This window comes from Mobula hypostoma, chromosome 22 (genome assembly GCF_963921235.1).
Source record: "Mobula hypostoma chromosome 22, sMobHyp1.1, whole genome shotgun sequence".
Classification (NCBI taxonomy): Eukaryota; Metazoa; Chordata; class Chondrichthyes; order Myliobatiformes; family Myliobatidae; genus Mobula; species Mobula hypostoma.
Window position 1 is genome coordinate 14,503,148 of NC_086118.1, and position 25,690 is coordinate 14,528,837.

General features: G+C 40.9%; 1 protein-coding gene across 7 annotated transcripts in view; it reads left to right on the top strand.

Annotated features, from left to right (window-relative positions):
- LOC134360180 (myosin-16) overlaps window positions 1-25,690 on the top strand; it is a 339,036-nt gene that overhangs the window by 102,405 nt on the left and 210,941 nt on the right. For 3 of the 7 annotated variants that reach the window (XM_063074218.1, XM_063074220.1, XM_063074221.1), the window contains one exon: window positions 21,822-22,049. The exons of 1 other annotated variant lie outside the window; for it this stretch is intronic. In XM_063074218.1, the coding sequence (XP_062930288.1) occupies window positions 21,822-22,049 (228 nt within the window). Of the gene's footprint in view, window positions 1-18,207; window positions 18,789-21,821; window positions 22,050-25,690 lie in introns of those variants that run through there. 3 more of the 7 variants (XM_063074219.1, XM_063074223.1, XM_063074224.1) reach the window with 3 other exon arrangements.

Sequence of the window (25,690 nt, forward strand, 5' to 3'; positions counted from 1 at the left end):
AAGAAGGTAGTGGCAAACCACTTTGGTAGAAATATTTGCCAAGGACAATTATGGTCATGGATAGACAATGGTCGCCCAAGTCATAAGACACGGCACACAAGGATGATGGTGATGATGATGATTGTTTTAGGCAGTGAAGGGTCTTCGAAGCAACCCACACTCTGGTATGTATTGTGCTGTAGAAGGTGGTGACTGGCTGGTTAATGGAGATTGGCAGACAACAGATACACAGTTTGGAGCTTCAGTGGAACAGCTGTACCAAAAAGTCATTCAGTGACTCTAATACTAATGCTGGGGGACAGTGCTGAGGTGGAGAATAGTTGCTGCAGAGGTAGATTGAGAAATTGTGTGAGAGTTGCAGAACCCACTAGGTTGTAAGAGGAGCAAGAGCAATGCAGAAGTTTGGGGATGAGTACACAGCAAGTGCAAGGAGGTCAGTCGATAGTGACCAACCCACAAGTGGGGATGTACCAACATCACTGCAGGCATAATTTGATCACGGTCCATCTGACAGAGATTATGAAGCTTCAGCTAGGAGAAAAGCAGGCAGCTATATGTGAGACCTTCCTGGGAGTGAGTAGAAAACTGGTCTGTCAGAAGCAGGCATGTGTTCCATGCTAACAAAACTACAAGAAAGCTGTTTGGCATATAACCAAAGGATGTGGTGAAACAGCATGGCAGTAAATGGGAGCAAGATACCCCCAAATATAAATTCTGTGACTTTTATGTCTACCAGCTGCATCTCTCTAGTGTCTTCATTCACAATTGCAACAGGTCAATGGTACTTTCAGGCTCCCTCTACACAGGATGAGCCACTGATGCCCGAGTTCCTCTGATTCCAAGCCTATCAGTTTGCCACCAATCACTGTTCAATTCCATTGATTCCAAGTCTAGCAGTTTGCTATTCTGTCTAGATCTGATAACACATGTCCATGCCAAGATCAACCCTAACACTTCTGTAAAGTGATCAGGTAATAGTGCAATTGTGGAATGCAAATTAACCTCAAGCTGCTAAGTGGTGGTGAAAATTGAATACAATTACAAGCATATTGTTAAATATATCTATAAAATATACTAACTAAATACACTTATCTAAGTCTGCTAAACTAACTGCAGAAGTAGGAGACTGCTTCACATGGGTTAAAAACTGGATTCCATCTCTGGCTTGTATGTCTTCTCGGGGAAGCAGAAAGCAATAAACAAAAAGAAAATATTTACATGTCCACCCTGAGGTTTCTGGTCACTGAAGCATACATAGATCAAAACTTGAAAACTTTTTTTCAGCTTAGAAGATTTTTCCATAAATTATGCAATTAATAAATTTGTTTCTAGCCCTTCTGTTTTAATTTTGTACTTATACCACTTTCTGACTGATGTGCAACACAAGATGATTGTACGTTTGTAATTTTTGCTCCCAAAACATGATCTGTAAATGTTTTTTGATGTGGTTGTTCAGCCTATTTTTTCTCCCGAGTTCATTACTTGTTTGAGGTTTTCTCTTGCCCAATCTTACCATCCATTTTTTTTATTTTGGCATTACTGTGTTGTCAGCACAGAATGCATTGCCACTAATTAATAGATAATGTATTCATGATGTAATAGTTGATCAGTTCAGGTCACATGTCTGCATTTTATTTTAACTAGCTAAAAGAATTGATATTTATGGAGGCAAACATGAGGAAATCTGCAGATGCTGGAAGTTCAAGCAAAACAAACAAAATGCTGGTGGAAGGCAGCAGGCCAGGGAGCATCTATTGGAAGAGGTACAGTCAACATTTTGGGCCGAGACCCTTCATCAGGACTAACTGAAAGAAGAGATAGTAAGAGATTTGGAAGTGAGAGGGGTAGGGGGAGGTCCAAAATGAAAGCAGAAGATAGGAAGGGGAGGGATGGAGCTAAGAGCTGGAAAGTTGATTGGCAAAAGGGATACAAGGCAGGAGAAGGGAGAGGATCATGGGATGGGAAGCCCTGGGAGAAAGAAAGGGGGAGGGGAGCCCAGAGGAAGATGGAGGACAGGCAAGGAGTTATAGTGGGAGGGACAGAGGGAGGAAAAAGAGAGAGAGAGAGAGAGAAGGGAGGGGGGGAGATAATAAATAAATAAATAAATAAATAAATATATGGGATATAGGAATAGGGTTCCCCTTGTCCTCACCTACCACCCCACCAGCCTCCGGGTCCAACATATTATTCTCCGTAACTTCCATCACCTCCAGTGGGATCTCACCACCAAGCACATCTTTCCCTCCCACTCCTCTTTCTGCTTTCCGCAGGGATCGCTCCCTACGCGACTCCCTTGGCAATTCGTCCCCTCTATCCCTTCCCACCGATCTCCCTCCCGACACTTATCCTTGTAAGTGGAACAAGTGCAACACATGCCCTTACACTTCCTCCCTCACCAACATTCAGGGCCCCATACAGTCCTTCCAGGTGAGGCGACACTTCACCTGTGAGTCGGGTGGGGTGACATACTGTGTCCGGTGCTCCCGATGCGGCCTTCTATATAATTTATACTTTATACTTTATTGTCGCTAAACAATTGATACTAGAGCGTGCAATCATCACAGCGATATTTGATTCTGTGCTTCGTGCTCCCTGGAGTACAAATCGATAGTAAATATTAAAAATTTAAATTAGAAATCATAAATAGAAAATAGAAGAGGGAAAATAAGGCAGTGCAAAAAAACCGAGAGGCAGGTCCGGATATTTGGAGGGTACGGCCCAGATCCGGGTCAAGATCCGTCCAGCAGTCTTATCACAGTTGGAAAGAAGCTGTTCCCAAATCTGGCTGTATGAGTCTTCAAGCTCCTGAGCCTTCTCCCGGAGGGAAGAGGGACGAAAGGTGTGTTGGCTGGGTGGGTTGTGTCCTTGATTATCCTGGCAGCACTGCTCCGACAGCGTGCGGTGTAAAGTGAGTCCAAGGATGGAAGGTTGGTTGGTGTGTTGTGCTGGGCTGTGTTAACGATCTTCTGCAGCTTCTTCCGGTCTTGAACAGGACAACTTCCATACCAGGTTGTGGTGCACCCTAGAAGAATGCTATCTACGGTGCATTTATAAAAGTTAGTGAGGGTTTTAGGGGACAGGCCAAATTTCTTCAGCTTCCTCAGGAAGTAAAGGCGCTGGTGGGCCTTCTTGGCAGTGGACTGTGCTCCGTTGGGCCAAATCAGGTCATTTGTGATATTGACCCCGAGGAACTTAAAGCTTTTGACCTTTTCCACTTGCGCACCACCGATGTAAATGGGGTCGTACGGTCCGCTACTCCTTCTGAAGTCAACAACTAATTCCTTCGTCTTGCTGACGTTGAAGGTTAGGTTATTGTCTTCGCTCCATGCCACCATGTTCTTAAATTCCTCTCTGTATGCAAACTCATCATTACCCGAGATACGGCCTACAATTGTGGTCTCATCAACAAACTTATATATTGCGTTTGATGGGAACTTAGCTACACAATCATGAGTGTACAGTGAGTACAGCAGGGGGCTGAGTACACAGCCTTGTGGGGCACCGGTGCTCAGAGTGATTGTAGAGGAGAGCTTGACGCAGGCTGGCAGAGGGTTTTGCTGAACACCTACGCTGTGTGCGCCAGAGAAAACAGGATCTCCCAGTGGCCACACATTTTAATTCCACGTCCCATTCCCATTCTGATATGTCTATCCACCGCTTCCTGTACTGTCAAGATGAAGCCACACTCAGGTTGGAGGAACAACACCTTATATTCCGTCTGGGTAGCCTCCAACCTGATGGCATGAACATTGACTTCTCTAACTTCTGTTAATGCCCCACCTTTCCTTCTTACCCCATCCCTTATTTATTTACTTATTATTCCCCCCCTTTTTCTCTCTCTCTTTTTTCTCCCTCTGTCCCTCCCACTATAACTCCTTGCCTGCTCTCCATCTTCCTCTGAGCTCCCCTCCCCCTTTCTTTCTCCCAAGGCTTCCCGTCCCATAATCCTCTCCCTTCTCCAGTCTTGTATCCCTTTTGCCAATCAACTTTCCAGCTTTTAGTACCATCCCACCCCCTCCTGTCTTCTCCTATCATTTTGGATCTCCCCCTCCCCCTACCACTTTCAAGTCTCTTACTATCTCTTCTTTCAGTTAGTCCTGACGAAGGGTCTCGGCTTGAAATGTCAGCTGTACCTCTGCCAATAGATGCTGCCTGGCCTGCAGCATTCCACCAGCATTTTGTGTGTGTTGCTTGATATTTACAGAGATTTCATTTAATGTGCGATACATTTCAAAGGTTGGTTTGGGAAATAGTTTGATTTTCCAGTCAGTAATGATGCAAAGGAATCTATTAATTATTCATAAAATGATTTGCTGAATTTTACCCTTATATGTAAGGCCCAGGGTGTACTTATTGTATTCTTATCTACTAGTCCACTTTGAAGGAGCACAGGATTATATGCAACAACGTCTTTGAACTTCAGCAGTATAATTTGAATGGATTATAATTGATGAGATTCATTTCATTCAAAATGAAGGCCAACAACATGAAGTCCCTTCAGTGTATTGAGATACTATGAGATTTTTCAACATTGTCCAATTGTACTTGTGATCAAAAGGAAATGTCATTATTGTTATACAGAGTAAGGTCAAATGGAGGGAGGGGGTAGCATCCAGAGACCAGGGTTCAAACAGCTGCAGCTGGGACCAGCAGTGGTGGGACAAAAGATGTGAGGAATTGAACAGATGTGCAGGATTGGATGAGGTTTCAGGTGGTCAGTGATGTATGCATGCAGGGCCAGCCTGGTCTTCTCCTCCCACCCAAAAGAAGCACGTAAGATTAATTGAGAGCCTTTACATGCATGTCCACCTCTTAACTATAGATTTGCATGTTTGGCGCTCCAAACCTCTGCAGAGTTTCAGTGCTTGCAAAGTATTATGTCTAGTTATAGGCACGGGGAGAGGTAAGATCAAAGTGGGATTTAGAAAGTCAGTGATAATATTAGAATGGATGTTGTGCTGGACAAAGAATTGATCGGAACTGCCAAATGGAGGATTTTCCACTCCCGTATGGCTATTAAGAAAAAATATGATAAAGGTAAATATATTTTAAGGATCTGTCTGACTGCAAAAGTTCAAAGTTCAGACTATATATATTATTAAAGAACATGTATAGTATGTCACCATGAACAACCCTGAGATTCATTTTCATGCTGGCATCCACAGTAAGTAAGAAAAGAAAATAATAATAATAATAATAATAATAATAATAGTAATAATACTTTTAAAAAAAATAAACAATAATTATCAAGAGCATTTGATGAAGAGTCCTTGAAAGTGAGTTCATAGGTTTTGGGAACAATTCAGTGTTGGGATGAGTGAAGTTATCCCTCTGGTTCAAGAGGCTGATGGTTGAGGGGTAATATCTGTTCCTGAACCTGATTGTTTGGATCCTGAGGCTTCTGTACCTCATCCCTAATGGTAGCAGTGACAAGAGAGCATGGCCTGGATGGTAGGAGTCCTTGATGATAGAAGCTGCTTTCCTGAGACAGCACTCCATGTAGATATGCTTGACGGCATGGAGTAAGGGCTTTACCCATGATGGACTAGGCTTTATTGATTCACCGTTTTCCGTGAAGGGCATTGGTATTTCCATACCAGGCCGTGATGCAACCAGTCAATATACTCTCCATGGCACACTACAGAAGTTTATCAGTTTTAGATGACATGCTGAATCTTTACAAACTTCTAAGAAATTAGAGGCACTACCATGTCACTTATGTGCTGGACACAGGACAGATGCTCTGTAATGATAACACAGACGAATTGAAAGTTGTTGAACCAATGCGGACTGACATTTGGACCTCTGGTTTCTTCCTCCTCTGGTCAATATTCAAATCCTTGGTCTTGCTGACATTGAGTGAGAGGTTGTTGTTGTGGCACCATCAGCCAGATTTTCAGTCTCCCTCCTATATGCTGATTAGTCACCATCTTAGATTTGCCCAATGACAGTGGTGTCACCAGCAAACTTAAACATGGCATTGAAACTGTGCTTATCCTCAAGTCACAAAGTAGAAAGGGAGTAGAGTAGGGAGCTGAGCACACAGCTTTGTGGTGCACCTGTGCTGATGGGGATTGCGGAGGAGATGTTGTTGACAATTTGAACTGATTGGGGTCTGCAAGTGAGGAAATTGAGGATCCAGTTGCACAAGGAAGTACTGAAGCCAAGGAGTTGGAGCATATTGACTTGTTTTGAGGGGATGACAGTATTAAATGCCAAGCAGTAGTCAATGAAGAGCACCCTGATATATTCATCTTCACTGTCCAGATGTTCCAGGATTGAGTGAAGAGGCAATGAAATAATATCTGCTGTTGTCCTGTTGTTATAGTAGTCATGTTGGAGTGGATTTAAGTTGCTTCTCAGGCAAGAATTGATATGTCTCATCACCAACCTCTCAAAGCACTTCATCACAGTTGATGGAACCGCTACTGGACGACAGTCTTGGAAGCAGATTACCTCATTCTTCTTCGGCACTGTTATAATTGAAGCCTGTTTGAAGCAAGTGGGAACCTCAGACTGCTGAAGTGAGAGGTTAAGGATATCAGTGAGCACTCCTGCCAGTTGATCATTACAGGTATTTAGTACACAGCCAGTTACCTTATCTGCATTGGATGCTTCCCGTTGGTTCAACCTCCTTAAGGATACTTTCTAGGGTCTGTGGTCTGTTACGGTTTTCTTTATATTTTCTGGCTTTTTCTCTGTTTTACATTGTGCTTGTCTTAATTGATCTACCTTTTTTATTCTTCTACTGTTTTATAACTAGCTGATCTTTTTTATATTTACACTTTTTTTAGTGAGCGTCTATCTGAAGTCATGGGGGTAGTTTTAGTGCTTGCTTCTTTCTGGCGGGACAGCTTTAGATTAAGCCTTGCGGTCATGGGGTGGAGGGTGGTGGGAGAGGCTTCACGTTTTAGTTTTTTTCTTCTTGGGCTACTTACATTACTGAAGTATTGGTTGCATTCTCCTTCCCGTTATCTCTGGTTTGTTCTGCTCCCTTTCCGGGTTCGTGGGTCGAACCTATCGTCAATCCTTTTTTTTTGTGGGTTGACTTTAGGGTTTATGGAGTCTATTATTAATTTTGTCTCCTGGAATACTAATGGTCTTAATCATCCTATTAAAAGGAAAAAAGTTTTTAAAGTATTCCGGAGACTTAAAGCACATGTTCTATTTTTACAAGAGACCCATGTGCGGAGGGAGCACAGACTACGTTTTTTAAAATTCTGGAAGGAACAACAGTTCCATTCGAACTCTAATGCTAAGATTCGAGGCGTCTCTATTTTTATAGACTCCTCAGTTACTTTTGTACAACATGATATTATCTCTGACCCGAATGGTAGATTTCTACTGGTTAGTGGTCTACTATTTAATAAAAAGGTAGTTTTGGTCAATGTTTATGCACCCAATATGGACTGTCCGGAATTTTATAAATCATTATTTAATCGGTTCCCAAATTTGAATGAGTTTTCATTGATCTGGGGTGGAGATCTTAATACTTGCTTATCCCCAGTTTTGGACCGTTCGGCTCCTTTACGGACTTTACCCAATAAATCTGCAACTTTGATTAACTCATTCCTCTCTGATTCTGAGTCGACGGACATCTGGCGTTTTTTGCATCCTCAGGAAAAAGATTTTTCTTTTTTTTCACATATTCACCATTCCTATTCAAGAATTGATTATTTCTTTATTGATTCTCGGCTTATCTCTTCAGTGATTAAATATGATTATGACTCTATAACCATTTCGGATCATGCTCCACTTAAGCTTTCTATTAAAATTCAGGTCAATGCACAAAATAATAGACAATGGCGTTTTAATTCGTTGCTGCTTCAGGACTCAGATTTTGTTAACTTTATGAATGAACAGATTGATCTTTTTTTTACAATCAACTACACAGAGGATATTTCTGTGAACATTCTTTGGGATACTTTTAAAGCTTATATTCGTGGTCAGATTATCTCGTATTCTGCTGCTTTGAGGAAGAAGCTGAAGCAGGAGGAGCTGGTCATTGTGGACAAGATTAAGGAAATTGATAAGAAATATGTTACAGCTCCCTCTGAGAAGTTATATAAACAAAGAACTGAACTTCAAATGGAACATAGTTTATTACTTTCGTCTTCGATTGTAAACCAATTAAAGAAAACAAGAAGTAAATATTATGTACACAGTGACAAAGTTGGCAAATTGTTGGCTAACCAATTGAAGTCTAATCTCAAATTAATCAGATTTATAATCAAAATGATCGATTGATATTTGATCATGCAGAGATTAATCAAACCTTCTTTGATTTTTATTCTTCCTTATATCAATCTGAGTCTTTACGAGACTCTAAATATATGAATGACTTTTTAGATAACCTAGATTTCCCTGAGATTTCACAGGATATGTCTTCTATGCTAAATACTCCCATTACCACTGATGAGATTAAGAATGTTATTTCCTCTATGAACCTGGGGAAAGCTCCTGGCCCTGATGGGTTTACCATGGAATTTTATAGGTTTTTTGCACCTTCATTAATCCCTTGGTTCGGTAGGGTTTTGGAGGCTTCATTAAGACTTGGTAAACTTCCCGAATCCTTCTATAGAGCGTCAATCTCACTAATATTAAAGAAGGATAAAGATCCTGCTCAATGTGCATCTTATAGACCAATATCTTTATTAAATGTTGATTCTAAATTTTTTTCTAAATTATTAGCAAACAGATTAGAAAAAGTTCTCCCTTCTATTATTTCGGAAGACCAAACAGGTTTTATTAAAGGTTGTTACTCTTTCTATAACTTTCGCACACTGTTAAAGATTGTTTATACCCCCTCACAAAATGTTCCTGAGTGTGTTATCTCTTTAGATGCTGAAAAAGCTTTTGATAGAGTAGAATGGCCTTACTTATTTAAGGTGCTTGAAATGTTTAATTTTAGCTCAAAATTTATATCCTGGATCAAACTGTTATATCATTCTCCTGTGGCCTCAGTCCGTACTAACTCTTTAAGCTCACCTTTTTTCCCTCTTTTTCAAGGTACTCAACAAGGTTGTCCTCTTAGTCCTTTATTATTTGATATTGCATTAGAACCTCTTGCAATTGCCATTCGAGAATCTCCAAATATTATTGGGATAACTTGGGGCTTAAAGTCCCATAAATTATCACTCTATGCTGATGACTTACTTTTATATATTTCTAATCCTCAAAAATCTACCCCTGCTGCTTTAGATTTATTAGCACAATTCAGTCTTTTTTCAGGTTATAAATTAAATCTTAGTAAGAGTGAACTTTTTCCAATTAATAAACAACTTCCCTTGTATCATAACTTTCCGTTTAAATTGATTAATAATTATTTCTCATATCTTGGGATTAAAATTACTTATAAACACAAAGATTTATTTAAGACTAATTTTTTACCCTTAATTGATCATATTACTCAACTTTCATCTAAATGGTTTCCATTATATTTAACTTTGAATGGTCGTATTAATGCAGTTAAGTTGTTTATTCTGCCAAAATTTTTATCTATATTTCAGGCATTACCGATTTTTGTTCCAAAATCTTTTTTTGATAAAGTTGACTCTAAAATTTCTTCATTTATTTGGCAAAATAAAGACCCAAGACTGGGTAAAATACATTTACAGAAAGCTAAGAGAGATGGAGGTTTAGCATTACCTAACTTTAAATTCTATTATTGGGCAATTAATATTTGACATATGAAATTTTGGTTACTTGACCAAGATACACTATCCATCCCTAAATGGGTAGCATTGGAATTACAATCTGCTCAGGGCTATGCACTTGGCTCTATTTTAGGTTCCTCTCTTCCTTTCGATTTGAAACGCCTCAAACTGGTTTCTAACCCGATAGTTAAATATACCTTACGTATTTGGTTTCAATTCAGAAAATTTTTTGATCTTAACCAGTTTGGGCTAGCGATCCCTATTTTAGGTAACATTTTTTCCTCCCTCTTTCACGGATCGTGCGTTTCAAATTTGGAAGACTAAAGGTATTTCACGGTTTTTGGATTTATTTTTAGATGGTTCCCTTATGTCTTTTGAACAATTATCTAATAAATATAATTTACCAGGAATACATTTTGTTAGATATCTTCAAGTTAGAAATTTCCTAAGTACTATACTTTCTTCCTTTCCAATGCTTCCTCCTACATATATTTTAGATACTATAATTAACCTTAATCCATGTCAGAAAGGTGCAACGGCTATTATTTATAATATTATTATGAAACTTAGGAAAGCTCCATTTGATAAGCAACACACATCAAAGTTGCTGGTGAACGCAGCAGGCCAAGCAGCATCTGTAGGAAGAGGTGCAGTCGACGTTTCAGGCCGAGACCCTTCGTCAGGACTAACTGAAGGAAGAGTGAGTAAGGATCCCTTACTCACTCTTCCTTCAGTTAGTCCTGACAAAGGGTCTCGGCCTGAAACGTCGACTGCACCTCTTCCTACAGATGCTGCTTGGCCTGCTGCGTTTACCAGCAACTTTGATGTGTGTTGCTTGAATTTCCAGCATCTACAGAATTCCTGTTGTCTCCATTTGATAAGATTAGGTCAGATTGGGAACAAGAATTGGGTTCTATTATTTCCGTGGATGACTGGGGGCAGATTTTACAATTAGTCAATACTTCCTCTATCTGTGCTAAACATTCCCTAATTCAATTCAAAGTTGTTCATAGAGCACGTATGTCCAAAGATAAATTAGCTCGTTTTTATTCTCATATAAATCCTTTTTGTGATAGATGTCCGGGGCAGATAGCTTCCTTAGCTCATATGTTTTGGTCTTGTCCTACTCTGGAAACTTTTTGGAGAGACATTTTTAGTATTATCTCAAAAGTTTTGAATATAGATATTTCTCCTCATCCTATTACTGCTATCTTTGGATTACCTAAAATTTCCAGTAATCTTTCCCCTTCAGCCCGTAGAATGATTGCATTTCTTACTTTAATGGCAAAAAGGTGTATCTTACAACATTGGAAAGAGCCTAATGCTCCAACTACCTTTTTTTGGTTCTCCCAGATGATATTATGCTTAAATTTGGAGAAAATTAGAAGTAATCTTTATGATTCCTCATTTAAATTTGAACAGACCTGGAGATCTTTTATTCAATATTTTCATTTAATGTAATTTTTTTTTCTCTTTTGTTTCATATTTATATTCCCTTCTTGCTTTTTTTTAAACTGTTTTTAATGGAGGTCAGGTTTGAGGAAGTGATTTTAAGTTTTTTAGCTCTACCTGTTTCCAAGTTAGCCCATTGCTTTGCTTTGCTTTTAGTTTAGTTGCACGGTGGGTTTTTTTTTCCTTTTCTTTATTGATATATATATATATAAAATTAGTATACTATTATTTTACCTTATTATTTTATGTTTAAATTGCACTGTTTGTATCAAATTTTTTCTGTATTAATATCTCCTGTAATTTCTAACAGTGTATTAGTGCTTATATGGTTTACCTTTTGTATACTTATTTAATAAAAAGATTTTAAAAAAAGGATACTTTCACATTGGCACAGAGATTGAAACACAGGGTCATCATGGGCACTGGGAGTTCATGAAGGTGCCTCCACGTCTTGACTGTCAAAGCGAGTATAAAAGGCATTGAGCTAATCTGGGAGTGAAGCCTTGTTTCCATCTATGTTGCTTGGTTTCTTTTTGTAGGAGGTGATAGCATCCAAACTCTGCCACAGCTGGCGAACATCCTTCACTGATTCAGGTTTGGTTTGGAACTGCCATTTCACATGTGAGATAGCTTTCTGGATGTCACATGTGCACCTCCCATATTTTACTTGGTCGCTAGACCTGAACACCACTGATCTGGCTCTCAGCAGACTGCAGATCTGTTGATTCATGCAGGGCTTCTGGTTGAGGAAGAATCTGAATGATTTTGTGGGGACACACTCATCTACGACTGTTTTTTATGAAGTCTATGACAAGTGTAGCATATCCTTTTCAATCCTCTGAAGAGTCCTTGGACATGGTCCAGTCTACCATCTCAAAGCTATCCCATAGCTGCTCCTCCATCTCCTTGAACCACCTCTTTGTTGTCCTTATCTCTGGAGTCTTGCTCTTGAGCTTATATCTGTATGGAGATAGAAGGAGGGCAAACAAATGGTCAGATTTTGAGAAATGCATATGTCAGAAATGATGTGAGATAGTCTGCATTGGTCTTTCTAAAAACAGTTTTGTTTTTTTTCTACCAGGATGTTTACTTCAAAGTTTCCTCCCTAACCTCAAAGTAAGTAACTCAAATTAGCACTTCCAAATCTCTTTAGGTCAGGAGTTCCCTACGTGGGATCCACGGACGCTTTGCTTGATGGTATCGGTCCATGATAAAAGAGGCTGGCAATCCCTGGTGTGGGTGATTGAAGGGAAGTGGTGAACAGAACAATGTAGCTCTAATACATTCTGCTTTGCTGTTGAGTTTATATTCACATTTTCTCGTGTAAATGTGTTGCAGCTTGTCTGCTACTTTTAAGTTCTTTATCTGATCTTTGAATGAAATGGACAACATATGGCTTAGTTGAAGGTTCCAATTCTGATTATTTCTAGCGTGTAGAAAAACAGCACAGATGGTTCAGTAGGTATATATTCATAGTGTATTTTATAGTTTTAAAGCATTTTTGCCAGTTTTCTTCTTTTCTTTGATAAGTTTAGATTTACCAACTGTTTCTGATCTCTGGACTGAGTAAACATTCTTCACATGAATTCAAGAGGATTCTCTGTCATTGGGGCATAATTTGGAAAGCTGCTTACGTCCTCATCCTGATATCTAGATGAGATCACTTTCCACTAAGACAGCAGCCAGGATTAAAAACTGTGACTAATTTTGTCCACTCAAAACCTATACTTTTACCAAGGGTTGAACCTGGAACTCTTTATTTAGTTGCATGATTGGGGCTGAGAGGGAAAATGGATCAGCCATGATTAAATGATGGAGCGGTCTCGATGGGCCAAATAGCCTAATTCTGCTCCTGTATCTTATGCTCTTATTATCAGTTATGTTTACTAATATTTTTAAAGTGTTATAGCCAAACTTTGTTAGAAAGGATATTGACAAATGGGAGTTACTGATGTTAACAGTTGTACTGAAGAGATTTAATTTGCAATCAGTTATATTTTTCAACAAACAAGGGAAACCTAATCTTTCTTTTATGTCAGGAGACTCAGTGTGGCATGACAAGATGGAGTCATTGGATGGCCCATGATTACCTTTCCATAAGTTCCTTTCTCCACTCATTCCTTTCATCCACTTCCTTCTCCCATATGTAACATACTGGTCAGCACAATGCTTTACAGTACCAGTGACCCAGGGTTCATTCACTTTCTGCCATTGTGCGTAAAGTGTTTGTACATTTCCCCCTAGACCGTGTGGGTTTCCTTTGGGTGCTTCAGTTTCCTCCCAAGGTCCAAAGACATACTGGATGGTAGGTTAATTGGTCATTGTAAATTTTCCCATGATTGGGCTAGTGTTAAATCGGAGGTTGCTGGGTGGTGCAGCTCGAAGGGCCAGAAGAGCCTGTTCTATGCTATATCTCAATAAGAGAAATAAATATTACTTTGCCTTCAGCTCAGCTACTCACTGAAGATCTCTGCCCAAGATGATATGAATACCCACCTTGGGTATGAGCTGAAGGTGTGAATGGTCGCATGGTTATGTTTCTTTGCCTCTAATCTTTCCCCCTCCTCCTAAAAATAGAACTGCAATCTGCACCAAAGAACACACATAAAAAATGCTGGTGAACACAGCAGGCCAGGCAGTATCTATAGGAAGAGGGACAGTCGACGTTTCAGGCCGAGACCCTTTGTCAGGACTAACTGAAAGTAGGGAGAGTAAGAAATTTGAAAGTAGGAGGGGGAGGGGGAGATCCAAAATGATAGGAGAAGACAAGAGGGGGAGGGATGGAGCCAAGAGCTGGAAAGTTGATTGGTAAAAGAGATACGAGGCTGAAGAAGGGAGAGGATCATGAGACGGGAGGCCCAGGGAGAAAGAAAGGGGGAGGGGAGCCCAGAGGATGGGCAAGGAGTTATAGTGAGAGGGACAGAGGGAGAAAAAAGGGAGAAAAAAAGGGAAAAGAAAAAAAAATAAGAAGTAAATAAGAGATGGGGTACGAAGGGAAGGTAGGCCATTAACTGAAGTTAGAGAAGTCAATGTTCATGCCATCAGGTTGGAGGCTACCGAGATGAAATATAAGGTGTTGTTCCTCCAACCTGAGTGTGGCTTTATCTTGACAGTGGAGGAGGCCATGGATAGACATATCAGAACAGGAATGGGACGTGGAATTAAAATGTGTGGCCACTGGGAGATCCTGCTTTCTCTGGCGGACAGAGCATGGGTGTTCAGCGAACCGGTCTCCCAGCCTGCGTCGGGTCTCGCCAATATATAGAAGGCCGCACCGGGAGCACTGGACGCAGTATATCACCCCAGCCGACTCACAGGTGAAGTGTGGCCTCACCTGGAAGGACTGTCTGGGGCCCTGAATGGTGGTGAGGGAGGAAGTATAAGGGCATGTGTAGCACTTGCTCCACTTACAAGGATAAATGCCGGGAGGGAGATCGGTGGGAAGGATTGGGGGGGGACGAATGGACACGGGAGTTGCGTAGGGAGCGATCCCTGCGGAAAGCAGAAAGAGGGGGGTAGGGAAAGATGTGCTTGGTGGTGGGATCCCGTTGGAGGTGGCAGAAGTTACGGAGAATTATATGTTGGACCCGGAGGCTGGTGGGGTGGTAAGTGAGGACAAGGTGAACCCTATTCCTAGTGGGGTGGCGGGAGGATGGGGTGAGAGCAGATGTGCGTAAAATGGGAGAGATGCATTTGAGAGCAGAGTTGATGGTGGAGGAAGGGAAGCCCCTTTCTTTAAAAAAGGACACCTCCTTCATCCTGGAATGAAAAGCTTCATCCTGAGAGCAAATGCAAATGCACCAAAGAGCTCTGTTGCAAGCTGACTAGAGTGGGCATAGTAGTTATAACTATTTATTCTGTTGTGTCTGTAAGAATTAATGTTGACATACTCAGTGCTGATTTGGCAGCTCAGAGCATCCTGAATTGGTGGTGGTGCTTACCCTGTTGTCTAAGTTATTACCTTGGTGATGTGGGTGCATATCATGCAGTGATGGGTCATCATGTCAAGCCAAGGAAATCCATCATCAAATTACATCTCTAGGAAAAGTGTAGTTCTGTGGGGTTTTGTGAATCAACAAATTAAAACACTGATTCACAGTTTGCCATTTAACTTTATAGAATGTCTCTGAGGAAATTTATAGATAAGTTTTCTGAGGAAGATGAATGTCCAAGTGATTTAATGAAATTTAATGGTGTAGCACTGTTACACAGTATGCCTTATTTGGTCATTGAATTGTGTTGAGTTGGGAAAGGATCAAAGAAAGGGACAGTATGAAATGTGTAGTGCCTTTTATACCCACAGGAAGGTACAAGGCTGAATAGCTGCAAATACACAAGCGATTCTGCTGATGCTGGAAGTCTTGAGCGACACACACACTATGCTGGAGGAACTCAGGCAATATCTATGGTTGGTCCTGATGAAGGGTCTCGGCCCGAAATGTCAGCTGTTTATTTCCCTCCATAGATGCTGCCTGACTTGCTGAGTTCCTCCGGCATTTTGTGTGTGTTATTTTTGAAATGTAGTCACCGTCGTAATATAATGCAGCAATCACCCTGTGCACAATGAGCTCTGACAGATGGTATAATAATAATAATCTCTTCCAGATACTGGCTGATAAATAGTGGAGATGAAAGTAGTGACGATTATGCTTTTTAGTATTTATGAGGAATTTTGTTCATTATTCTGAGTGGGCATACTCAGCTCCAGTTTAATGCCTTGTGCATGTCTTGCAGCTGTTGCTGAACTTGGGGAAGGAGTGGTGTTTGGGGGTGTTGTAAAACTCAGGAAATGCAGAGACAATTGTTTTCATAAAATAGGAACCCTTGATGGGAGTCTGATGCATATTTCTGCTGTTAATAAATGATGCACAAGTTCTTTCCAGGTTATGAATACCCAATTTAAGTACAGCCTGTCCTTACAACAGGCTTGTGGGAGACCGGTGGGATGGATTTGCTGGCGGCTGCCGGGCTGCAGACATCTTCTGCCATCTGGAACTCAGTTCACAGTTTCATTTCAGACTTGCAAACTGTCTGGGTTATGAAGAGTAATTAAGGAATGGAGCCCTGCTGTAACTGGAGGAGGACCTGTATATGTTTTGTTCTGAATAGAACTGCTGATCATACTGGAGCTTTACAGCTATGCAGACCAATTTCTAGTGTGTCTCCAATGACCAATGTACTGTAATCTAAATGATCGTTTCATAAAAGTGGACTTACTTTCCTTTATTCTCTTCCCCTCCTCACGGTTCTCCTTCCATCCTTTTGTGTTAGGCCATTGTAGATTTGAGTAGAAGTTTATCCCTGTTCTATAGAGTCATAGCATACTACAACACAGAAAGAAGCCCTTTGGCCCATCTAATCCATGCCGGCCTGATTTTCTGCCTATTCCCATCTACCTGCACCCAGACTATATCCTTCTGAACCATCCATCCTCTGTCTTATGGCTGAGGAGGGGAGAAAAGGATCAGCAGGATTGAATGATGGAGCAGACTCGATGGGCCAAATGGCCTAATTCTGCTCCTATGTCTTATGGTCTTACGATCTTAAGTCCCTCCCTTCCATGTACCATTCTAAATTCAAGCTTCAATGTTACAATTGAACCAAGAGTGACACTTGAATAATTGGTATGCTAGACAATAACCTGCTATTACACAGCTGTGGTCACTTGCTGATCTACTCTCACTTTTATTTGAATTTTGTTCAGTTCTTTTCATTGTTTTCCCAGTTACTTTAGATACACCAAGTCATATTTATATTGTTCCTGTACATTATTTTTTACTATTCTTCCTGCTGCCTAGCTTGAACTAATGTTTCACTGCACTCTTCTCCTTCCTTCAACCTGTGCTGCATGCAAAACGCCAAATACAGAAGCAATTGTGTGTTGTCCTTCAGTCCCAGTCAATATTTCAAGGGAAATCAGAAAACCTGGGTTTCAGAAACGGGCAACCCTTACGCCTCGACTTTATCCTTCACCTTGTACTTGCAGGCGAGGATAAATTCCACTGCACCGAATCTTCCAAAGCAAAGAGGCCATTCAGCCCAATGTGTCTGTGCTGATTGTTTCAAAGAGCTTTCAGTTGGTCCTAGGCCTTTTCTTTTCCCTAAGATGTTCTCCCTTGGTTCCTGGCTATTGGGCTAAGGGGCAACATTATGGAGGTTTATCCAATCTTGAGGGGCTTAGACAGGGTGAATGCTGCCTAGGCTCCTCATGAATGCTTTCCCAGGGAAAGTAAGTCAAAAACTGTAGGGCAGTGGCTTAAGATGAGAGGAGAAATATTTAGAAGGACCTTTAAGGGCACTTCCTCATGCAGAGTGTGTGGAAACAATTGCCAGAGGATATGGTTGAGGCAAGTATAGCAGCAGCATTTAGAAAACAGTTGGGCAGGTGTGTGAATAGGAGTGGTTCAGAGGTATATGGGCCAAATGCAGGAAGATGGGACCAACTTAGATTTGCATGTGGATCAGCAGGGATAAGTTGAGCCAAAGGGCCTACTTGCGAGCTATATTGCTGCATGGGTATGTGACTATAGGAAAATCATAGGAAGCCAGTTCTTATCAAGGTATGCAGTTAGTATATTTCTTTCCCCTTTCAGATCACAAATGGTTATGAGAGAAAGCAGATTAACTTTTCCCTTTTCCAACACAGGGACTCCAACATCTATTATAACCTTTGTGAATCATTGTCCTGAAAATTGTTCTGAATAATTAATCCTTCCACTTTCCAGAAGGTCATTCACTCTCAAGAGCTGCAGTTTCTTCAGGTAGAGTCCAAGGGTTTTGTAATGCAGATTTCAACAGTGCGCTTCTCTGAATCATACCTGCATGCAATTTGTAACTCACAGAGAATCAGGTTGTTGTTTTGTCAAGGGGAAAAAATATAGGGAGTTTTGTTTGCTTTTCTGCTAGGACTGCACATCAGGAATTTACTTTTAGGCAGGGGATATTCCACTCTCAGGCTACCAATGAAGTTCACAATGGAATTGCTACCTATCCATTCATTAGCTCTATAAGCATGCAGTTTTCCATTCTTAATAGCACAGCCTGAAGGGGTCTGAGGTGGCCAGCATTCTGCATGAATAGAGCACCTGCACTGAGCTGACAGCTGACAGAGTGCTACAAAACCTAGGAAGCCGTGCCCAGCTCGGGAGCTGTCGGGACAGAGCAGCTTCCAACAGATAACTGCTGCTTTCTTGGAGGCCATTCTTAATTAGCGAGGCGCTGAATCAGCTTGCTGTGGCGAGTGGAAGTGTCAAATAGCAGAACAGTTGTTAGACTTCCAAGGCACGTGGGCCGCCAGAGAGGGATCAAAGGTATCTGCAGGGAAAAAAAAGTTCAACAAAGAAGCAAGAAGCGAGGGTAGAGACATTAGGTGAAGCTACGGGAGAAACTAGCCACTTTTTTTTTAATCCTGCGAGGCTTTTAAATCGGAGCCTCCACTCTCAGTGAACCAATTTAAGCCTTTGCCCTGCTGTTTTGATGCTCATCAGCCACACAGACAGGTGTGCACTTTGAAGTGGGAGTCTTACAGTCAATTGAGAAATGTCAGGAATTCCGAGCTTGCGGAGATCATGGTCCCTGTCTGATGAATCAGAGGCAGCGGATGGAATGGAGTTGGAACCCGAACCAGAAGATCTCGACTGGGATAACTACAGTGTGACTCTGGAGGAGAAAATAACTGTTGTATGTATTCCACTTCACTTCTGAATTCCGCTTTTGTGGCAACTTGCTTTCTTTCATCTGTTTCACCTAGCTAAGCGTGCAGTTTGAATCCGCTGTAACGTGAGCCAATGAAAAGGACTTGGGAGGAAAGCGAACCCTGAAGCAGATTGTAGTAAGCCTGTTTCTGAGTGCACTGTAATCGAACACAGTTGGGTTGCTAATTATTCTGCAGCTATGTTCAGGCTGCCATGAAAACTTGGAGCTTAACTCTTTGGGGTTAGCAAAGCTAATTCTTCTGGAATTTATCGTGCTATATTCAAGTGGATGTTGTTATGACTTCTTGTTTTCCTGAGTGATACTTTTTATTCAGATATAACAGAGGTTGTAACAAATCGTATATTTATATTTAATCAAAACATATTAAAATGTGCTTTAGTGGGGAAGAGTTGTAAGTTTAATTCGGGGTTTGAATGCTGTATACCTTTTGGGATTAGTATGCGATTGCTTCCATTGCATACGTAGGAGTAGTTGTTACAGTCAAAATTGATAATCCTGGCAGTTCCTCAGAAGTTGTAAGGGGGCAGCACTTAACCCGTTAATGTCAGTCCCTGGAGTATTATCAGGGCACATCAAAGAAAATGAAGTGGTTAAGATCCAATTAAACACATGAAAGTTCTCGTGTTTATTGTGTCCTATGCCTCTATCTGAAGCTATTAGAGATTGCAGTCATCACGGTCAAATGTAAAGCTGGTGAAATGTGTGGTTTTAGTATCCGATTTTCTTAAATCATTTGCCCCTGTTCCTTAACTATGTGCCTGCTGCTTTCCCTGCAGTCACATTGCTCTACATTTCATTTTCGTGAACTCATGCGTTAAGTTTCGACGGACGCTGTTTCCTGATTCCAGGGCATCTCTGACACTTAGTAACCAGTTCTCTGTTGGTCTTTCTGGTCACGGTGCCTAATTTCTATGACTTCATGCATTTAAGCACAATTTTTTTTTGTGCTCCGCAAAGTGCACTGTATTTCAACGTCTAATTTCCCCAGTAGTCGGCAGAGCGTCGGAGATTCTTACGAATTCTTGTCCTGTGTTTATGGATCCGTAGGCTCACTGGTGTGAGCCTTTTGTGTGATGTTTATCAGCAGTTATCTATTATTGAACAATGAATTCAGTAGTCAAAATTATTTGTGCAATGCTGATGCAATCCTATTAAAATATTCTAGATATTAAAAACATGAGTGAATTATTTTTTTAAAGTTGCTGGAGAATAATAGTTTGAACGACGCTCTTGTACATAAGTATTTTTATCTGTAATGACACTTTTATGGTTATTGAATGGCATGCATTGTAGTTTGTTAATGTTGCTGAGAAAATATTTTACCTGATGAGAGGACAGAGGAAGCAGATAAACCTGGATAAGTAATTTGAAAATAACGTTGTGCAGGCTCCGGGAGATTGGTCACTGTTTCTAAGTGTCAGCAATGTGTATAATAACCTCCTACTCTATTGACTCTATGTCAAGTTGATTGTTCAAAAGTTTCACCATCACTTTGACAAATTAACCTTTTATTAATCTGTCAGATGCTCTCATTGTCTGTCTTAAACATCAGGGGCTGCTGAGTTCAATTTAAGTCTCTGTTATAGCAACGGTTGAACCTAGTGAACGGAAGAAAAATAATTAGAGCTCTTGCTCCCAGTCAGAGTCCAGAGGCTCCCTTTTATTGATGTTTATTTGTGTAAATGTCAGGTGAGAAGAGGGACTAAGCCTGGCTGTCATGAATTCTCAAGTGAAGTTGCTTTGCATTCACTGAGGTAGACATCAGCAGTGCTCACCATTCCAGCCCTGTGGTTCTTACGGAAATTTTCCCAACACCTTCTGAAGAGAGAAAATAAGAGAAGTGAAAAGAAACTAAACAATCCACCAGGAATTATCATCATCACGAGCATGATTTTGTTTCTGCTCATGAGACCATGAGATATAGGAGCAAAATTAGGCCATTTGACCCATCAAGACTGTTCCACCAGTTCATCATTGCTGATCCATGTCCCGCTCAGCCCAAATTTCCTGCCTATCCCCTGTATCCAATCATGTCCTGACTAATCAACCTCTGCCTTAAAATTCACCGTTGTGAATTTTGCTTAGTAGTGATTTCTTCAGACCACAAGGAGAGGCGTCCAGGAAAGACAACAGATCCAAGTTGTGCCAAGGAACTAAATTGATAGCAGATTGTACCAGCTCGATATGTTGATTTACCTCCCTCTCACTGTGGCCCGCAGTAATTCCCAAGGCCAGTGTTCCCTCCTGGCCTCATCAGAACATTCCTTATTTTTCCTGTTCTTTAAAAAAAATCAATAGTCACAAGCACAGAGAAACCTAAATGTGTTTATAACTTTAAAACCTGTGTTTTTAAGAAGTCTCTTTTGTATTTTTGTGCTTCTCCGAATGTTATTTAGGTAGTTTGAAGCTGAAATGATTGTAGAAAGTGCCTCCTTGGTTTTATCTAGAGGTAATAGAGTGTGCACGCAGTGGTTCCTTTTGTCTGGCCATTTGCCAAATGTTATTACAGTGTGTGTGTGCGAGAGAGAGGGTGAGAAGGTAATTAGAAGTACATATGTAAGAACGGCTATGCACGGTACAGCGAGAGTACCTAACTATTTTTTAAAAGCTGACCCATTGTTTGGAATGCTTGTCGGCAGTTAAGAATACAGCAACCCCTTTCATTATAGACATGAAGTCTAAATGCCTTATTAAACCAGCTTGGGAAAGCATATATAAAAACGATGAGTTTTGGTTTTCCTTCGGAGTGTAATTCTGCATGTTGATGTTGTAATTGGATCTGTTGGTGCAGAATGGAAGCTCGGCACTCGGGTTTTCTTTGCACAACTGACTCTCCTGTTCTCGACTGGAACCTGGACTTCATTTAGCGAAGGAATGCAGAGTGCGTGCACGCGGGCGCGCGCACGCTCGCGGTTCCCAATTCCGTCGCGCGCAGAGACAATGCAAACTGTAAATCATCAGAGTCCTGCCCTGAACAGCTGCCAATCATCTTCACAGGAGCGGGAGAGTCGGGCTGACTCCGAGCAGCGTTGCGCGCAGCTGCTGAAGGTGAAGCTGGAGCTGGAAGCCCAGGTCGCCGATCTGAATGAGAGACTGCTGAGGCAGGAGATTTGCGCCGCTGAACTGAACACTCAGAAATGCAGACTGCAGACCGAGTGCCGCAATCTTGGGACAAACATTGAAGAATTGGAGTCCACGCTCGTCAAAGTGGAGACGGAGAAACAGGTGGGTGGTGTTTAGTACTTAGTTGAAACCTGACAAATTGATAACTAATTTGCCAAGCACTAACATGCTTGGATTAGAATCTCTGTAAACTCGGGGCGAAGTGGTTGAATTGATAGTACCGAACCTATTCATCACTTAATCAGTTGCGGAACACAAGTAAATGTGGGATAAGGTCATTGCAGTGAGGGATCTGATTATACTACCCTGTACTTGAAAGTAATTTCTTGGACAACTCAAAGCTAGGCGGAAGGTTTTGATTAAAAAGGAATCAGAAAATTTGTACAGTGGGGTCGCTTATGAATTTTAGTTTATGTGGGTAGATTAGGGAATTCCCCAACAGGTAAGTTTATCTGAAGTCGTGTTGCTTTTTCGTGCAGTTGTTAAGGCGTGGAATATAATACATCTTATTGACTCAGGGACTCGTTGAATCTTTGTCTGATGTTACATCTGACACCTAGATTTTCAGTTTTCTTATGTTATTCAGTTGAAATGATGGATGATCGTTTAATAACGTCATTCTATATGGTTAGAAAAAAGTACTGTCTCAGCAACCCGTCTAAAAGTTATTAATGCTTTCTATTCTTAAAGGGACACCACACTATCCAATATTCCATAGATTATGGAGTGGTTCCTGGGGATTGGAGGGGAAAATAGATATGAGCCGAGTTGATTAAGAAAGGAGGGAGAGAGAAAACAAACTACAGACCTGTTAGTTTAATCTCAATAGTGGAGAAATTGACCATGAAGGATGTAATTACGAAACATCTTGAGAAGAGTAATTGTGCTAAGTAGAGTTGGCATGACTTTTGAATGAAAAAGAAGGTTTTTACCAAACTATAGAAGTTATTTTGAGGGTGTGGTGATTTGAAGAGACAAGGGATTGAAGAGAATGGATGTAGTGGAGTTGGATCTTTGGAATTTTTCAAGAGGATTTCCCACAAGGGTTGCCAACAAGGTTAGATGCTATGGAATTACTGGGGTAGATTGAGAATTGGTTTTTGGATAAAAAACAGAATGGAAATAAACTGTTCTTTCTCTGGTTGGCAGCAATCAATGCTTGGGCCTCATTTGCTTGCTATCTGTGATTAGGTTGAAGTGATCAAATTTCATATTCCGAATCGCTAATGATATAAACTGAGGTGTGATTGTAAGTGGAGAGACAAATGGAGAGGCTCTAAGGGGTTCAAGCTGAGTTGAGTGACTGGGCAAGAACTTGGCAGTGGTAATATATGGAAACATGATGTCATCTGATTGGTGCATGGAACAGAAAAGCAGAGTACTTATTAATGCTTAAAATCTGGATAATGTTCAAAGGAATCCTGGTGTCCTTGAACACAAGCCAGTGAAAGTCTATGTGCAGATAGAGCAGGCACTCTATAGGGAAAATGCTAAGTAGAATTTTATAACAGGAGGAGTACAGATGCCTTACTGAGATTCTATAGAGCATTGGAGTATTACTGCACCTAGAGTATTATGAATTTTTGTGTAAAAATGATAAGAAATGGATGGAAGGAGGATAGTGAAGATTCACTAAATATGTTCAAGGAATGGTGTGTGTACCATATGAGGTGTCATTGAGGAGGGTTAACCAAAATTCTATATGATTTAGAACTGCAGAACATCCCATTAGAGTGTAAATATTTCTTACAGAGCTGGATATGAGAAGTTCCTTCTGAGGGTTATAGTTGGAAACTCTTTCAAGCAAAGAGTGCTGAAACTTTGAACTCAATTAGCTTCTTGCATGCAAAATTCTAGTCATAAGTTCATTAAAATTAGAGATGATTTTTGGGTATTAAAGAGAATCAAAGGACATGGGAGTAGTTCAGGAAAATTACACTGTAAATGCTCAGTAATGACATAGACGAACAGTGAAGTGAGTTCAAGGAGCCGGACAGACCCCCACAATGCTTATTTCTTGTGTTCTTTGGTCTCATGCAACTTTTTTGCGGTGCTTGAAAGGAAACTTCACCTGGGACAGTTTTCAGACCTGTGCCTTTACAACTTGCTTTCAATTTCTCCGCAATGTTTTAATTTTTCATCCCTCTGGTTGCTTTACTCCTATTGCCTTCTGTTTATGCACTTACCAAATCTTGTCTGCATCCCCCAAATGCAATAGACATTTGCATCACCACTTTTCTCAGCCTTGACTGACCTTTCTACTTTAACTCCCTCCTTCAGGGATGAGAACCCTCAGAGTTTCTGCTTGTGACATTATGGTTGAGATCAAGGAACTCTGTGAGAAATTTCATTGTGGTCATTCCTGCTGCTTGATTTGGTCATTCAGTTATCCATACACTGCAGCTTTCTGTTTAGAAGGGTCATTCCATGGCATTCAGAAGCAGGAATGCAGGTTTGTCCTTTGGCATGGGGATGTTGAGGTTAGAGATAGCATCTATCCTCAAGTAACAGAAATGAGCTCCTGTTTCTTTGTGTTTACTCCCATGACTGTCTTTCAAAAGTCCTCCCCTGACTGTAGAGTGTTTTATGATGGTCAAAGAAAGGTGATTCACCACGCAAGTCTGTTGCTGCCAAGAACAGAGAGAATAGAACTTGGTCTGTGGGTTCCAACACCCGAACTCAAATCCTGCAGCTCCTGGGGAAATATTGGAAATGCAGACATAGGGCCACCCAGTGTGGATAAATTTAATGATAAGATGGTGAAAAAGAGGAGATTAAAGCATATTTGGATGTCCTGAACAGACATAATATCGAGAATTTTCAAACTGTGAGGAGAAAACCCAGTATCACTATTTTGGTAGCCAAAATTAGGAAGTAGAAGTGATTTTACAATTTTATCCCAACATGATATATTGTTTAAACAATATTTCAAAGGAACTGAAATCTCATCTGCATGATGTTCTGTTTGTTGGCAAATGTTATTACAGGGCACATTTCTTAATTGTTGTAAACAAGCCTGGATGATCACAGTCTGGGCAGATTGGCGATAATATCTCCTCCATGCTTGTGATCAACACTGCACACCTCGGGGCTGTGTACTTAGCTCATTGCTCTACTCCCTCTATACTCATGACTGTGTGGCTGGGCATAGCTCAGATGACATCAATTAATTTGCTGGTAGTAGAACCATTTTGTTGGTGGAAACTCAGATGGAGATGACAGAGTGTACAGGAGCAAGATATACCAGCTAGTTGAGTGGTGTTGTAGCAACAACCTTGCACTCAATGTTAGTAAGACTAAAGAGCTGATTGTGGACTTCAGGAAGGATAAGATGAGGGAACACAAAACCAACCCACATGGAATGAACAGAAGTGGAGAGAGTGAGCAATTTCAAGTTCCTGGGTGTCAAGATCTCTGAGGATCTAACCTGGTCCCAACATATGGATGCAGCTATAAAGAAGACAGTGGCTATATTTCATTAGGTGTTTGAAGTCGGTTTGTCAACTAAACCACTCAAAAACTTCTATAGATGTACTGTGGAGAGGATTCTGACAGGCTGAATCACTATCTGGTGTGTGTGAACTACTGCACAGGATCGAAAGAAGCTGCAGAAAATTGTAAAATTAATCATCTCCATCTTGGGTACTAGCCTCTGCAGTATCCAAGACAACTTCAAGGAGTGGTGCCTCAGAAAGATGCCATCCATTATTGAGGACCCCCATCACCGAAGGCATGCTCTATTC